Below are 17,729 nucleotides of genomic sequence, written 5' to 3' on the forward strand. Positions count from 1 at the left end.
CAACTGAATAATAGTGAAGGTCTTAAAATCCTGTTATTGTAGTAATCAGGCCCTTGACAATATCTTGCATTGTAATTGGTAATACTGCAAATTACTGGTGAACATTGTTCAGAGACTAAAAATGATCTGAATCTTTAATTAATTTAAAATTTTACAACAGTTTAGTGTGACTAAGGCAAGCTTCAACTGGCTATTAATTTCAATTATGAATTTATTTACAGATAATCTATCATACTCCCTTGCCCTTTTAAGATGTTTTCTGAGTTCCATTGTTTTTTGTAAAGCTACTGTATAAATATTCAAGAATATTCAGTGTCTGTTTAAACATTAAAAGTAGCTATTGTCCTTTACTAAGCTGATTTGTCAAGAATACCTTTTTCTCCCAATACATGTTTGGTACGAATGGTGTTTATAGTACACTAGCCCTTTCTTTCTTTCTTTCTTTCTTTCTTTCTTTCTTTCTTTCTTTCTTTCTTTCTTTCTTTCTTTCTTTCTTTCTTTCTTTCTTTCTTTCTTTCTTTCTTTCTTTCTTTCTTTCTTTCTTTCTTTCACAGTTGTATGCAACATTTCTCTAAAGACAGACATTATTAAGGTGGTGAACAATTCTGTTTAGTTATATGCTTATCAGTAACCTTTACTCATAATGTGATATTGTCTGAATGTCTTATTTTGTTCAGCTTTCTCTGGCACTGATGAAGCCTAAGGCTGCTGTTTCTTTGAGTTACTGATAATTTTTTATCTGATTAACTGACACATTTAGTTGAAATCAGACACAGCCCTTAGGCTGGGCATGGATTTAATTTAAAAAGTATCAAAGGTTTGCACTGTGTGCTGTTTAATCATCATGTTTATCAGGCAGAGAAAAATTACCGGAAGGACCATAGGGAGAGGGTTATCTTAAGGAGCAGTAGCTTGGGAAATTGATAATAACTACAAGGTAATTTACTGCTAACTTTTACATTCATTAATATAACATTTCCCACTAATAATTAAAGTGCATGTAATACACTAATTAAATTGAAAGCATTATCACTAATTTTCTTCTTGCTGAACTCTGAGAGTGTTGGATAAAGATGTAAAAATGTGAAATTAAAAAAATCCCTTCTGCACTAATACTATTTTAAAGAGAATGTTTTGGTTTATAATAATGTTTTGGTTGATACTTTCATCAGTACGGTATGCCAGAGTGCAGTATATGTAGAGATTTCCTACCACTGCTATTCACCACCCTTAAATGAATATCTGTGGCTGAAATAAAAAAAAATGTTAAATTGAAATCACAATGTACAAAATGTAAACTATACATCATCTGTGAACCAGTGTGTCAGAATTACGTGTGTGCATGTGATATAACTACTTTAACAACTGGATAAGGAATAGTCTTGACATTTATGATTTGAGGCCTTTAGAGCAATTGTTTAATAATTTTTATACTACTTTCTAACAGAAGATATTTTAGAGTTAAAATATGAGTTTATGATGCATGAATCACAATACCTTTGAATTAATATTTATTAAACTATTTTAAAATAATATAATTTAAAATCTATGCAACTTGAAACACGATTTGTAAACCTTATTAAAAATTGTAATTGTCGAGGTCTACATGTTAATCTAGCACTAAGTCTTTAGGGGGATTATCCTTTGTTCATGAATTAAAAGCGTTGGGAATATATTAATTGTTATAATGGGAAATCTAATCATAATATACTCATTTCACCTACAGTGAATAATAAAGCTAATAATACTTACCTTTGTGTACAGCTAAAGTAAAGCCACTGCTGAGCCTTTTACATCATGTTTGATTAATAGATTTTTGTTTAAGACCAGTGATGTGTGTGATTTTTAAAAATTGTCAGACATTGATAACTTTAATGAGGAAAAATACTTTTTAAACATTTCAGTAAAAAAATTAAGTACATTAATTAGCATCCCAGATACATAAGTATATCTGCCTTTCTGGGTATACTGTCTACTCTGGAGATAAGTATGCTGTGAAGTGGTATATCACGGTGGGAATAAGTGTTTTGCGCCCTGTGCAAATTTTCTAAAGAGGAAACAGAATTATTACAATAATAGAGCATTAGTGTACAACTGTATTGGCAAAATAGGTCATGAGTAGAGCTGGTTTGGAACTTTTCAACAACATGTTTTTGTCACTGGAAAATGCTTATTTGTTGAAATTGAAATTTTTTGTGTGAAAATGTCAGGCTTGACAAATCTTTTGTATGGAAGGTTTCTGTGGTCAAGAATGGAATTTTGCTCTCTCTCTCTTTCTCTGCTTTTTTGCAAACAATTTAGAAAAGTCTCTGGTTCATCCCAAAAAGGAATGGGAAATGTTTTTAAAACTCAAAAATTATCTTGGGATGGGAAAACAGTTGGAATTTTAACCATCTTCTAGAAAAACTAAAATAAAGAAATAAAAACTTTCCCCCTATTGTTTTGCATATTTTTTTCTATTCCCTGTTACTTTGTTATATAAACAGAAAATTTAAAAACCTTTTTTCAAAGCTTTCCTAGGTTTGCTTCCTTGGCTGCTAAATTACTCTTGATGCCAGGGACTCGGTCCAGCAGAGCCCTTTGACTAGTGGGTGGGACTTTGCCTATGCTTAAATTCAAGCATGTGCTAAATTTTCTGCAAGATTGAGGTAAACTAAGTAGGAGGGCAAATTGAGACCAAATGTAGATCAGTTTATGAAAGTTAACACACAACATAGTTTACTTTTATCCCTGTATTCCCCTCATCCTCCTTTTTAAAAAAAATAATTTTGTTGTGTAAATTTAGAGCACTTAAGCCTTGAGTCCGGAAAGCACTGAAGCGCATGCCAGTTCAAGAAAGCATAAACAAGTGTTTTTTTCTGAACTGAGGTCTTTATTAGAACCATGTTGTAACAGTGACTTTACTAGGCCTAACAGACACTAAAAACCTAACAGTGATTTGTTTTAGTGCTCTTGGAAGATACCACATGGATAACTGTAGAAGTTGACATTCTCTCTTTAGCTGCAGAATGAATAAATCATGAATATTGGCAGTGTAAGCTTCCACAAAATGCCTGAAGCCTAACCTTGAGATGACCACTCACCCCAGCTACAAAATGTCACATTAAGGGCTGCCCATTCAAATAGTAATGTTTAAATAAATGTCATTAAATATTTATTGTGTTTATCAAAGGAAAATATTCAAGGAAGTAGTATAATCTGTACCTACTCTATACTGCCATTTAGATTGGGTCTAATATGGCTTTTATTTTCATCTAATGACCGACATGTAGCCATCAGGATAGCTCTTTTGTTATCACTTTCAGGACAGAGATAACTGACATGTTTAAGAGTGGCACCTGGGCCTTAGTTCCAACTGTTGTGCTTAGGTATTACAGGAGTTTATTAACAATACACGATGAAACATACTATTCCTTTTCACAAAAGGGTTATTCTGAGAGAGAAAAAAGTACTATACAGCGGTTGGGAGCACAGGATTAGATTTCTCAAAACTCTGAATAAATGGGTCTTGAAATGTACCCTAAAGGTTCACACATCTAAGCCATTTTAGTCCAAGGGGTATAGGGTGTATGTATGAGAGCAGAGACTAAAGTTGAAGGCTTCTTATGGAGACTATTCTTTTACTAGCAACTTCTCCTTTAAATTGAGTGTGTCTTCAGTTTGAGCACCTCTGCTGATTGTAACTGTGGTGGAATGGTGCAATTATACTGAGTGAGAAATCAGCAATATTCAAAAATGTATTATACGTTTGCATGCATAATAAAATATCATCTGCATTTATATATATAGAAACAAACCTATAAAGGTTATCAGTAAGGAAAGAATTTAGTGCCACATATACCACTGCAGCAAATACTGATCCCTCAGTTCATCATACATGACCTATATATTATTTATTTTGGTAAGGAAGGGGAAAGAGTAAGTAGTATGGAAGAGTGTGGAGAGCTGTGTGATGGATGATATGTATAAATATCAAATAAGTTTGTTTTTGAGACAACATTGTTAATGCCCTGTATTCATATATACCATGCAAGGTGGTGTAGTTTTTTTTTAAATTAAATGTAGTTGAGAGTGCAGCTATTCCTCTAGAGACATAGAACTGAAGAGTTAAGGAAAAAAATATCAGTATAATGTTAATCCCAGAATGCTTAAGTGGTCTTAAATATTATGAGTCTGTTTTCCGAAATATGCGAACGTGCATCCTGTGTTGAGGATATGGATATAAAATAGTGTAAGTGTTCTTATGGCAAATTAAATGGGAATTTTCCATGGGAGATGGGAAAATGCATATTGGAAACACTTCTGAATGCTGCTGTCAAGGCAGCTGCTATAGCTGAACACTTTTGAACACTATTTATTTCTGTAGATAAAGATTATATTAGTTAGTTGTATAATTCTTTGAATTTTTCTGTAAAAGCCCTGAAAATGTCACTTTACCTTATTAGCAAGGAAAAAAAAACATTCTTGAAAAAGTATAATAAAGGGCTTCAGATCCCTGTTGTATTTCATACTGTATTGGTTGCAGTGTGTGTGACTTTATTGTGTTGTAAAACAGATAAAATCCTCAAACTGAAAAATATGCAGATTTAGAGTAACTATAGAAATTAACAAATGATATAGGTTCAAAAGCTTGTGTCTGACCAACAGCAGTTGGTCCAATAAAAGATATTACCACACCCATGTTGTCTCTCTATAGAATTTCATTGTAATTTAGTCGCCTCATAAGGTAAAGTATCTACACACAATGTTTTTCTTTTGGTAATGTAAAACAGCACATAAATGATTATCATAATTATTTAATCAGTCACAGTGCTGAGACTGTGTCAAGCTCTCTACTTAATCAGACAGCTCTGGGTGTCAGCCTTTGTGAGTTTTTAAAATGCTTTATATTGCTGATACTCAGTGAAACATTAAAAAAATAATCCCTTGAGAAACCTCTTTCAAATAAATAAAAGTAAAATTTTTGAGTCTAGCTCCTTAAACCTCAGTAGTTTAAAGCTTCAATCATCTATTTACTTTCCATATGACATAATGTTCTAAGAATTCGCTTCTACCAGTTTGGACCTGATTGGTATTTGCCAAAGGGTAAAATTCAAAGATTTAAGAAAGGAAATCCAGTGTTGCTAATGACCACAGAAATTACTTGCATGACTAAATTGTATTCCCAAAAGTTCAGCTTTGTCTTTGCAATCGGTGACAGATCAAAACATTATTTTTATGAAGTCTCTCTGTTGAAAAGCCTCTTTGGTGAAAAACAATTCTTTGATTCAGCAGAAGAAACTTTTTTTTTCTGAAAAGAAGGAAATTAACAAGCTTTTTTATTTTACTGTGGTAAAGACTTCTTTCAAACAAACAAACAGTCCCCTTGTTTATAAATATATACAACATACATTTTTTATCTGTAGAGCATCGTGTCATCTAACAACTTACCAGCGGTCATTGTGGATACTCCATCACTGACCATTTTTAAATCAAGATTAGATGTTTTTCTAAGAAGTATGCTCTAGGAATTATTTTGGGGAAGTTTTATGGACTATTTGTACCAGCGGTCACGGTAGATGATCAAAACAGTCCCTTCTGGCCTTGGAATCTATAAATCTGTGAATGTCAAATAATTTACTTTCCACCTGTTCTTTTGAAACACCTGATTGTGAGACTTAATTTATATCTAGGACTAATTTTGTAACTCAGCCTGCTAGCAATGGATGCAGTATAACACTACAATTGAGGACAATGTTTCAGTTTCTGGTTGTGTTACCAGTAGCTGGTTATGCTTGTTACAGACATGATGATCATTTATAAGCTGGCTCTTCATTAGATTAGGCAGGGATGGTGATCATCATAATTTGCTAGGGAGTGTAAGAGAATTTAGCATTATTTACTGCATAATATCAATTAACGATGCTACAGAAGAATTCAACTCCAACAAAAAATACTGAAATGCCTTCTAATATGGTAAAAGTAATGATATCTGATATGACTTGGATCTGAAGCATCTAGAAAACTGGTGATGGGCATGCAATGTGTAAATTAAAGATTGTTTATGGTGTGACAGAATAGTTTTTTAACTTAAGGCACAACTTTGCAAGGTGCTCAGCACTCTGGTCTTGATCCATCAAAATTTAAGTGAAGTCAAAAGGACTACTTCAATGCTTAAAATTAGCAAGTGCCTCAGTGCTTTGATTAAACGAGGCAGAGAGCTCAGCGTGTTGCAGGATCAAGCCTTTATTTGGCTCTGATAAAGCTATGCATTCTAGTGTTCATATACATTTATATTCTTCAAAACATGTAAAATAGTGGATGCTACATCTAATTTGCAAACCCACTAATGCATAGAATACTCTTTAAGAGTCAATTAATTAGTGCACTACTGGAATCCTTAAAAGTAAGGTCTGGTTAGACCTTGCTTTAATTTTCAGAATGTAATGCTATATTATTGGACATCTTCAACTAATCATTTAATAAGGAAAAATTTACTGTTCTGCTAAGTAATTGAAACATCTGTGTGTTTCTTCATTCATGCTCTCCCAGCTTGTGATCAGATCTGCTTTACTACACATTTGAAATTCATTCAATCAGAATTATGTTTGAAAAACAAATAAATAGGGATGGCATGATCTCTACTACTTTTATTCGAAGTTGAAACTTTGTTGGTTTATACCATCACAGCTTGGTCTTTTTTAGGTGATTACCTTTAGGACCAAATCCTCCTCTCAGATGTGATCCATTACACACCAAAAATGAATCATATTGAATGAATTGACTTCTGTTTTAGTTCAGTGCCTAGAAACTACAGTGTTGGTTGCCTGCAAAGTATGTACACCTAGTTATTCTCAAAGTATTTCATAGTGTGGAACACAGGGGTAGATCATTTTTCCTGCTATTCATATTTGCAGGGATGCAGAACATCTCTGTGGCAGTTACAGTAATTGCTTCCATAGAAAAGTAATGTTAGGAAAGGATTTGAATTTTTAGCTGTCTTTAATGTGATATGTGTTTGTCCTTTTCGAAAGACACTACTCATATTTTCGATTTTTGCTATTCACTGCAGCATGTTCTTCTTTTCTTCATTTCTCCTGTCTTCCTGTTGCTAGGTCCTTGTCTTCCTCTGCATGTACTTACCTGTTATTTGGCTCCCCTTAACATGCTGCTCAGTCACCTTTTCCCCTCTTGTCTCTCAGCTACCCTAGATATAGTTACTAGTTGCATCATTTCTTTTTCCCATGGACATTCCTTTCCCACTGATAGGTCTTTACAGTGAAGAGCCCAGAGGTCTATAGAGACAGCTGGAAACAAGGAGAGAAGTCAGAACCCTGTGACCAGCCATCTATTGACATACTACCAGCCAGTGTTCTATGGGCCAACCAATGAGACAGAATAATTTGCAAACCAGCCAGTTAGATAGATAGACCTTGTCTTGAATAGTGATATTATTGTGTATTTGAATGGAAGATCAAACTCCTGAGTGTGGTTCTGGGGGCATGGATCAGTGTTCACGTCGCACTCCCCATCATTACCCTGCCCAAGCTGGGAAAGCTAATGATCCAGTCAGCGGACCAAATTCGGTTATAAATTTTGGTCGCATGCCACCTGAAGCATGTTGTACATACGCGAAGAAAAAGTGTGGTTCTTTTTCTGATTCCTATCATGTCTTTAAGTTTTGATTTAGCTTCAGTTTCAGTGCTGCTAGGTGAATATGGAATAATAGCATTGCAGATCCAAGCAGTAGTCAGTATTTAAATTATAACTAGAACCAATTTTAATTTTCTTTTTGAACTTTCGGGTTTTTTTTGTTTTAAATATAGCCCTCATACTTCATCTGTTCTTTACTATAAGATAAGAAAAAGTAGGTACACAAAAGACATGGAATTGTTAATATTTATTACATTTTCTGTATGTCTTCTGTGTTCCATATTAGTAAAAAAAATTATACCATTAATAATATCCATATTTAATTACAGTTTGCTGAGGAAAAATGACTGGTGCTGTAAAATTGCCGACTGGATAAAATTATTGCTCTTCAGTATATTTTATCATTGGGAAGGATGCAAGATGGAACTTAATCTAAATTCTAATTGACTAGTCAACAACAAATGACAAAAGTAGATTCTGCATTTGCACAATACATAAAACAAAAATAGCAAATTAATGTAATAAACTCTCACAGTGATGTAAAATCATTCATAACAGGAGAAAGGATTGTAGGACTTGATTCTGAGTAATGCTGGGCATCTGCAGTTCCTTTTTACTTCAGTGGATGCTCCACACCAGTTAGGATCAGGACCTTGGTCCTTTATAAGTAAGTCATGCAGACGGGACTAGATAAAGTCAGATTACCCACCAAGTGTCATTAGTTATCAGCATATTTGTTTAAGGTGTTAATCTCCTCTCACATTGGCAGCTTCACAGCTAGATTTGCCCTATAAGATGCACATGCAGCTCCTGTGAAGGAACGTTTTGGGGATGCTGTGAAACTGAAGAAAATCTGAGTGACTTAAATTGCACATGCATGGGCAGTTGTAAAAGTCAACCAAAAAAATAGAGCCAAATTTTATTGACTACAGTGGAATTAGGCCAGCAGAAAATTTGATTCATAATGAAGTTTAATTTCCTGCCTACTTCATACTGATCGATTGGGAATACAATATATGTAAGTCACTTATTTTTAGCATGTCCATTGCATTCTGATCTGATAATGGCCACGTTCATTCTCTTCTCTATCAATAAATTCCATATCTTAGTGACCTCTTCCCCCAGCAGTCAAAAGGGCGTTGTGGTCAATTAAAGGACTTTGAATTGGATCTGGAATTGAATGAGTAGCCACTATTATGTGTATTAGCAGCAGTGTGATATACACATAAGCTTGCTTGGCTTTGGAGAAGGCTTGCTGAATGCTGTACAGACTGGAGTGTTTATGTGGCCTTCACTTTCAGCCACCAGTAGAGTGGGTTGTAGTTGCTTAATCTGAAGTCTGTGAAGAGGATCACATGGCAAGGCCTTTTATGAGAAGAATGGGCATAGTCTCCTGCAGGTGGAAGAAGACATTCTTCTTTCCCTCACTTGCTAATGTTTCCAGAGGAAGGGATGAATCCAGTAAGATTCTAAGGCCTGGGCTACACTAGTGGGGGGGTTTCGTTATTCGCGTAGCTGAAGTCGAAGTATCTTAGTTTGACTTACCTGGCCATCCTCATGGCGGGGAGTTGACCCCCGCGGCTCCCCCGTTGACTCCGCTTACTCCTCCTGCCGGGGTGGAGTACAGGCATCAATTCGGGGATCGATTTATCGTGTATAGATGAGACGGGATAAATCGATCCCCCATACATCGAACACTACCCGCTGATCCGGTGAGTAGTATAGACGTACCCTAAGAGTGATGATTGGAGGGCTGACACCTTCACTGAGGTTAGTGATCTAGCCAGTTCTTTGAAGCATTTTCCATGCTTCATTTCTCTCTTATCTCAGAGGATTTTTGGGCCTACTTGCAGCATCTTACTGCCCTCACTCAGGTGTTTATTTCTCTTAAACACTAGGCCATCTAGATAACTACGCTGGTGGCAAGTGCTGAGAGAGAATCATAAGGCTAGGTGGCATTGGAGTAAACCATATCTCATGACTTCCCCAAGCAGCCTCACATAGCATAGGTGCTAAAAGAGAGAGAAAGTGGAAGGGATCATGACTTTTGGGGCTGCCCATCATGACTCTGGGATCTGTCCCAGAAAAGTGAGTGAAGCCAACTTAGTTGGACTGCCCTCTTCTACTAGGACTTTTATGTGAATCAGCAGTGCATTCTGAGTGTCTGTGTTGCAGACTGCTGACAAAAGGGTATTGATGTTTGTCACCTGTCTGTAGCAGTAAAGAAATTATTCATAAACTCTTCCAACATCCTCTTGTCTTGTATAATTGCGAAAGAGATTTAGTGGTCTTAGTTTTGACTCCAGCGTCCGTACTGGGAGCAAATCTGTTGAGAAGGTGCTGGTAGCCAAAGTCGTTTGTTTCTTGAGAACTGGCCAGGTTATAATTTCTTCTCTCTGGGTGTGTATTCAAAGCCATATCTGCTCACATTACTGAAAAGATTCTATTCAGATGTAAAAGAGAGAGGAATTTCAGTCAACTACAGTTCCTTAAATTTACAGTTAAACACGTGTGATGTAAAAAGTTACTATGCTACAATTTGTGCAGTTTAGAATGTCTGTCTATGCTTCTGAATTTTTGAGTCTTCTTAGCAAGGTAGATAAAAATCAATGATTTAAAAAATAAATGAAAAAATCAGATTTTTTTATTTAAATCGGATTTTTTTGATAAAATGCTTTTTGAGGGGAAAAAACCTGTCTGAAGATACATTATAGCTCAAAGATCTCTCATATCTCATCATAGAATAGGGATTATAAATTCAAATTCTATAGTATGAGACAATATATTCATGTAATGTTGAAAAAAATTTTTGTAAATGAGTTCCAATATTTCATGGATTAGGGAACCAATTTTATGGGGCTCCAGAGGCCTCTGTATAGATTATTTAGATTAATCTTTCTATTATCCAATGGGACTCAGTGCTTAGTCTAAGAGATACCATCAGAGATGCTTAGTTTTGCAGTTCTCAAACTGTGGATTTGTGTCTCCAGAGATAACATGCTTGTTAACATCAAAAATGTTTTAAAATAAATAAATAAATAAATAAATAAATAGAGGTGAAAAATAACAGACCTCAACCCTATTGTTGCTCTGCAAATTTCTGTACACAGAGTCAATCCCTTACCTCTCTATAAAAGTGCAGAGTTTCGAAAAGTTCAATGAATAGAAGATTGTTGGGGGTGGAATAGATCTGGACAAGGAGAAGAAGTCTGGAGATAAATGTGAGAAGGGAGGGAAAGGGAGTAGAAAGAAAAGTGAAACTGTTTGAGCAGCATATTCCAGAAGTCTTGAGGTCTTTCTGAGTGTAGCCTTCATTGATTTGAGATCTTAGGGTTACCATACGTCCTCTTTTTCCCGGACATGTCCGGCTTTTCGGCAGTCAAACCCCCGTCCGGGGGGAATTGCCAAAAAGCCGAACGTGTCCGGGAAAATGGCGGCTCTGCTCCTCCCCGACTCTTCGGCTCTGTTTAAGAGCCGGGCTGCCCGAGCGCTACCGGCTTCGGGCAGCCCCCGTGCCTCCAGACCCTGCGCCCCCAGCCGGGCACTTCCCCTCCCAGGCTCCGACAAGAATGCACTTTTATGTAGAAATCCACGATTAAATCAAATCCACACTGCTTCTTAGAGTCTCTCAAAGTGATGTTCTCTGACAATTGACCAGGTAAATATGACACTGTGGGGCTTAAATTAATATTTTTAATTTGCTCTGATTACAAGTAAAAAGATCTTGGGATTTATATAACTACAAATCTGAGATCTGAAAGTAAATCTCTTCTTTTTCTGGTTCATACATCATCACTAGTAAAAGGTTTTATGGCCCCAAATTTGCCCTCATTCACATTTATGCAACACCATTGCCTTTAACGTAGTTAACAATTCTGTTGATGTTACATGAGATCAGTTCACTTTCTTTTAGCTAAGTTGTTTTTCAGGGATCACTATAGTGAGCAGATATGACTTTGAACACACATAGGGATTCGATTTGTTGAGGGAAAAGATGCGGTTGTAGTAATTTTTCTAATATCTGAACTTTAAAGTTTAGTAAACTTTTCTTGATCTCTTATATTGATAATCTTAGTATTTTCAGACTCAGTCCCATGTCTGACTAAGCAGGTCGTATACTCCCAGTTTATTTACAGCACGTTTTCTGACAGCCTTATAATTCCTCACACTGTACAGTTTGTACAGTGCCTAACACAAGGGGGTCCTGGTCCATGACTAGGACTCCTAGATGCTACGGTAATACTGTACTACTTCTTCTAATGGTACAGAAACGTGGTTACCTTGAAACGTCTGTCATCAGGGTGCGGACATGAGGGTGGGGCCGGGGATGACGGTATTGGGGTACGGGAGAGGGCTCTGGGCTGGGGCAGGGGATTGGGGTATGGGGGGTATGGGCTCTGGACAGGGGGTGCGGGCTCCAGGTGTGGCCAGGAATTAGAGGTTCACGGTGTGGGAGAGGGCTCCCAGCTGGGGCAGGGGACTGGAGTGCGGACTCCAGCTGGGGGGATGGGCTCTGGGGATGAAGGGTTTGGGGTAGAGGAAGGGACTGGGGCAGGGTGTTGGGAGTTTGGGTGTGGGAGGAACTCCGGGGGTGAGGCAGGGGGTTGGAGTGGAGGAGGGTGTGTGGCATCCCGGCGGTGCTTACTTCGGTGCCCAGCCAATGGTCATGTTTCCTGCCAATGGGAGCTGCAGAGCCGGCTCTCGGGGAGGGGGCAGCGTGTGGAGCCTCCCTGGCTGCACATGTGCCTAGGGGCTGCAGGGGCCTGGTGGCCACTTCTGGGAGCCACGCAGCGCTAGGGCAGGGAGCCTGCCTTAGCCCCGGCTCCCGCTGCGCCGCCGACCGTACTTTTTACGGCCCGGTCAGCAGTGGCGACTGGAGCCGCCAGGGTTCCTTTTCGACTGGGCATTCTGGTCCAAAACTGGACGCCTGGCAACCCTATATATAAGCGCTACTAGTATTACTAAGAGCAGTACAAGTATCTCACATATCAAAGACAAACAGAACAAAGAAATACTTGAGAAAAGCTTTCAAATGTATAGTATACACGTTAAGTAGACCCAACAAGGCTCCCTGGAAAAGTATGAAAAGAATTCTATTCAGAGACAATTCTGCTTAGCTTGATCTTAGCTTGATTACTCTTTTTATTTTTAAATATAATAACGGACTGGGTGGGCAAGGGAAGTGCAATGGATGTAATTTATCTGTATTTTTAAACGTTCTTTGACTTAGTATCGTACAGAAATCTCAAAGAGAAGCAGGAGGAGTATTGTCTGGATAATAATATCAATGGATAATGAACTGCTGACAGATAAGATATCATAACTTATTATCAATAGTATTACTTAAGAATGTGCAGAGACATCAAGTGGAATCCCACATAGAGCTTGGTATTGAGATCAGTATTATTCAACATTCATTAATGACCTGAAGGAGAATGTAAATTCAACAGTGATCAAATTTGCAGATGATACAGCTAGGAGTTATGACAAATAGAATGGATTTGCAATCAAAAATACAGTTGGATATGAACAACTTGGGAATTTGGTTGGACTGGTATGAGATGAGAATTAATGTAAAGAAATATAAAATGATACACTAAGGAAAGGATAATGCAGCACAGGGAATTGTTATCTAAAAATAGTTATGAAGCAAGTGACTTGGGGGGTAATACTGATAAGGAACTGACTATGAGTTTTCAATTGAATGTCATGACAAAAAAGATGAATTTCATTCTGAGATACATATATGCATAGGTATATAGATGAAAGTTTTGTGAGAAAGTCTTGCTGCAAACTTCAGAGGATTGGTACAAGACCGTGTAACCTCAGAGGAGAAATTACACCTTAAAACCATGATCAGCCATGGCAGGAAAACTAATTCAGCTCAAGTGAGTTTTATTGGGTGAAAATTTATGAAAAAAAATAATGCTACTTCTGTTCCAGTATATTGGTTCTGATTTGAACTCAAGATAAAAAAACAAAAAACAGATGCTTCCCATGAATCATTTAAAAAGTACATTTATTTTAAAATGTAATGTTTCTACTATATTTGCAAAAAAAGAATATCAGCTTAAGTAATTAAAAACAGAAACAATGATCATATGGGAAAACAACCCAGAAAATCTGTTTTATAACAGAAGCTATCAAAGTCAACAGTTGCTCACAGTTACCACAGATATCTACTGTTCTGTGTATGGGAAAAAATCATAATCTCACACTCCACTCTGTCATAAACGTTGGCAAATAGTGTTTAATGGTGATCACTGTATCTTGATAAGATTTGTTTGTTGATGGAATGATTTTCCTTAGGGTGACAGAGGCCTGTTTTAAGGAAAAGTAGTAACTGGCTGTATAGTTTTTCCCAGGTTGCAGAGGTTCATTGTTGTGGCATAGGACCTTGTATGGGAGAAGAGCAAAGAATTTAAAGTAGAGAAAAATCATTAGGAATCCTCAGAGACTTTCTCTGTGGTGCAAAACATCCCAGCATAGATTGTAGGAGGGAGGAACATAATAAGCCTTCATTTGTGCTTCTAGGGGCAAAATGGCAAATCCTGCCTTTCTCCTGTTGGAATGAAGGGTACCAGGCATAATAGAACCAGAGCAGCTATACTGAATGGTGGTAGGAATTTTAGGAACAGGGAGCAGGGTAGGGTCTGATGCTTTGCAGATACACTGGACATTTCCTTTGTAGAGTAGTGGTACTAAGGTAGCAGAGTACTGTTCCCTCTGAGGTTGGAGTAGTATCCACGGAGCAGATCGGCCTCACAGCCTACTCTTTTTTTTTTTTTTAAATACTAGGTACTGAGAAAAGGATCCATCCTTTCTGGTTGGTTTTCAAAGTGAAGTACTATGTATTTCTGAATCTCCAGTCTGCCGATGAGTATGTGCATTAACATATCTGTAACACTACTATTCCTTTTTTTTCCCCCCAAAGGACAAGGAAGGAGTGGAAGGTGTCTCTGTAGGAGCCATTCTTTCTGACTATCAACGAGTTCGAGTGGAAGATGTGTAAGAAAATATTCTTGAGAAGTTACTTATAAACTTAAAAAAGATTTTTTTGTCAGTGATGTGAACAAAACCAACGAAAAGTCTGTAGTATAGAACAGAAACAGGTGCTTTTATTCCATTTTCTAAGATACCCGATTCGTAAAACATACTAACTGAAAGCACTGTGCTTTTCTCTTTGTATGTATATCTTCCATGTATACCAGTAGTGAAATTATAGTACATGGATTTGATGGAGTCTATAGCAGGGGCGGGGAAACTTTTTGTCCTGAGGGCTGCATCGGGTTCCGTAAATTGTATGGAGGGCCGGTTAGGGGAGGGAGTCGTGGCCCGGCCCCCACCTCCTATCTGCCCCCCCAGGACTCCGGTCCCATCCAACCCCCCCCCTTCCCTGATGGCCCCCTGGGACCCCTGCCCCATCCACACTCCCCCGGTCCCTGTCCCCTGACCACCCCCAGACACCTGCTGCCCCATCCAACCCCTCCTCTCATTCCTGATGGCCCCCGCAGGACCCCTGCCCCATCCAACCATCCCTCTCCCTGTCCCCTGACTTCCCCCGGAACCCTTGCCCCTGCCACCCCATCCAACCTCCCTCCTTCCTGACTTCCCCCCTGGGATCCCTGCCCCCATTCAACCCCCTGTTCCCTCCCTGACCCATATCCAGAGCTCCGCCCTCTGACCACCACCCCGAACTCCCCTGCCCTCTATCCAACCCCCCCCCCCCCCGCTCTGTACCCCCTTACTGCGCTGCCTGGAGCATCGGTGGCAGGAGGCGCTACAGCCGCGCCACCTGGCTGGAGCCGGGCCATGCTGCCACCATTGCCACCATGCAGCACAGAGCACTGGGTCAGGCCAGGCTTTGCAGCTGCGCTGCCCCAGAAGCTCACAGCCCCGCCGTCCAGTGCGTTGCGCTGGCAGCGGAGCAAGCGAGCTGAGGCTGTGGGGGAGGGGAAATAGCAAGGGAAGGGCCCGGGGTGAGCCTCCCAGGCCAGGAGCTCGGGGGCTGGGCAGGACAGTCCTGCGGGCCGTAGTTTGCCCACCTCTGTTCTACAGGCTTCTTTTTGTCTAATCCTGGATCCATTGAAATTGTTGAGAGTTTTGGCATTGATATAATGGGAGAGGTATTGGGCCATTTACTTCCACTGACCTTTCTCAGTTTCAGCTGGAGGATCCAGTAGTCCAAGGGAACAATAGATTCACTGCTCAATTCCAAAATCTAGAATTGACCAAAATAATCTGGTGGTCACCAGTTGACATTTTTCAACTGAAATTTCCATTAAAGACAGGAAATAAAAATGAACTATAATAAATATAACTTTGACCCACAAGAGTCTGAAAACAAAGATATATTGTAGAACATACAAAGCTCATCCACTGATTCATCCTACTTTCCCCAAAACCAGCTGAATCTAGCATCTCCTGAAAGATGATCAGGTATTAATAGAAAAAGCACCATAGCTTTTTCAATTAATAAAATAGATGTGACACCTGATATTGGCTGTACTCCCATTACTTCCTTTTGAAGACAAGCCAAAACTTACCAAAGTCTGTCACAGAAGAAGTTTGTTTAATAATAATTATAAAAAAATCATTAAGCAGCAGCTTGCATTTCTCATTTGTAGTGAGAAGATTCTTTTAATGTGGGTGTACCATACTCCCTCTTCTGAGAGTTTCAACAAAGATTGAATGTATCAAGATACACTTGCAAATATACACACCCTAGCAACATGCAGAAGACTTTTTGTGCTTTGTTGGGCTTTTAGAAAGTCTATTTTCAAATACAACTCTTGGAGCTTTGAAAACCTTAACATGAGGCTCAGAGTTTCAGGTGAAGTGACGGGTAGGATTTAGGTCAAAATGTCTGCCTCCATGGCTGCAGAGAAATCAAATGCTAGCTCTTCCCTGGTTAAATTTAGGCTAATGAAAAATCATTGATATTCTAAAGTGCAGTTAGTATAATCCATTTAGTCGCACAGCTTGTCCTATGCATCCATGTCATCCTGGGTGGTGAATACTAGTGGGCTAGTTGTGATTGTCAGTGCCTCTATTAGGGAGAGAAGGCTGCCAATTTCTCTTAGAGAAGCTGTGGTGTGTCCTATACACAAGAAAACACTACTTGATGCTCACCGTGTTTTCAGTATGCTGATGGCACTCCGTGCAGTTATTCCTGATCCAGCCAGTGTCTGAGGGAGACTTAGTATGCATGAGAACTGGTTGGCTGAAGCTCAGATGGGATAAGAATGACGTGATTCAGGTAGATTGGGGGAAGCAATTGGATGAGATATCCAGAATGATAGTCCAGTGAAGGAGGTGAGTTGGTGCCATATATTACATGGGTTCTCAATCTATGGGTTGTGCTAGCTCTCCGGCTGCTGTTGGATGATGATACAGCAACAGCATCCAGGATGCTTTTTACCATTTGAGTCTGACCAGGAGACTGCAACCATTTCTTTTGGGTGAGGACCTAACTATTATGATCTGTGCCTTTGCTGCCTAAAGACTGGATTACTGCAATACACTTTACATGAGGATATACTTTAGGTCAAACCAGAAATTTAAGCTTGTGCAGAATGCATCTATTAAACAGTGCTCTGAGGTTGCAGCATGTGTCACCAGTGCTGCATAATGTGCATGGCTATATAGTGGGTTCCATATTGAATTTAAGGTGTTAGTTTTGATTTATTAAGCCCTAAATGATGTGGTACTTTTCTACCTTAAAGTCCACCTCTTCTCATACCATACTGCCACAGTTGCTGAGACACTCAGTGAAAGTACTTGAATCTCCCTTAATTTGGCTGGTGAGAGGGCCTTCCCCATGCAGGGCCCTCAGCTTTGGAGCAAGCTTCTTTACTAGTCTGAAATATGCTGGGTATGTTGGCCTTTGGAGCATGCTGCAAGGTGCATCTATTTGTATGAGCTTCTGCAGAGGTAGTCTTTTCAGGGGAATCAGATATGTGGGTGGTAAAGTTAATTCTGTGTTCCTCAGGTTGTTTAAATTTTTGTTTTTGTAATTTACGGGAGGAATGCCTAGAGCCTTGGATAGGGGCCTCTTTTTATTTTTATGAATTTAAATAAATACAATTCTAGTGGTT

At 38.8% G+C, this 17,729-nt stretch overlaps 1 protein-coding gene across 6 annotated transcripts in view; it reads left to right on the forward strand.

Annotated features, from left to right (window-relative positions):
• DPH6 (diphthamine biosynthesis 6) overlaps positions 1–17,729 on the forward strand; it is a 356,254-nt gene that overhangs the window by 83,885 nt on the left and 254,640 nt on the right. For all 6 annotated transcript variants that reach the window (XM_065593241.1, XM_065593239.1, XM_065593243.1 and 3 more), the window contains one exon: positions 14,567–14,640. In XM_065593241.1, the coding sequence (XP_065449313.1) occupies positions 14,567–14,640 (74 nt within the window). The remainder of the gene's footprint in view (positions 1–14,566; positions 14,641–17,729) is intronic.

The sequence above is a fragment of the Chrysemys picta genome, chromosome 4, assembly GCF_011386835.1.
Source record: "Chrysemys picta bellii isolate R12L10 chromosome 4, ASM1138683v2, whole genome shotgun sequence".
In the NCBI taxonomy this organism is placed as follows: domain Eukaryota; kingdom Metazoa; phylum Chordata; order Testudines; family Emydidae; genus Chrysemys; species Chrysemys picta.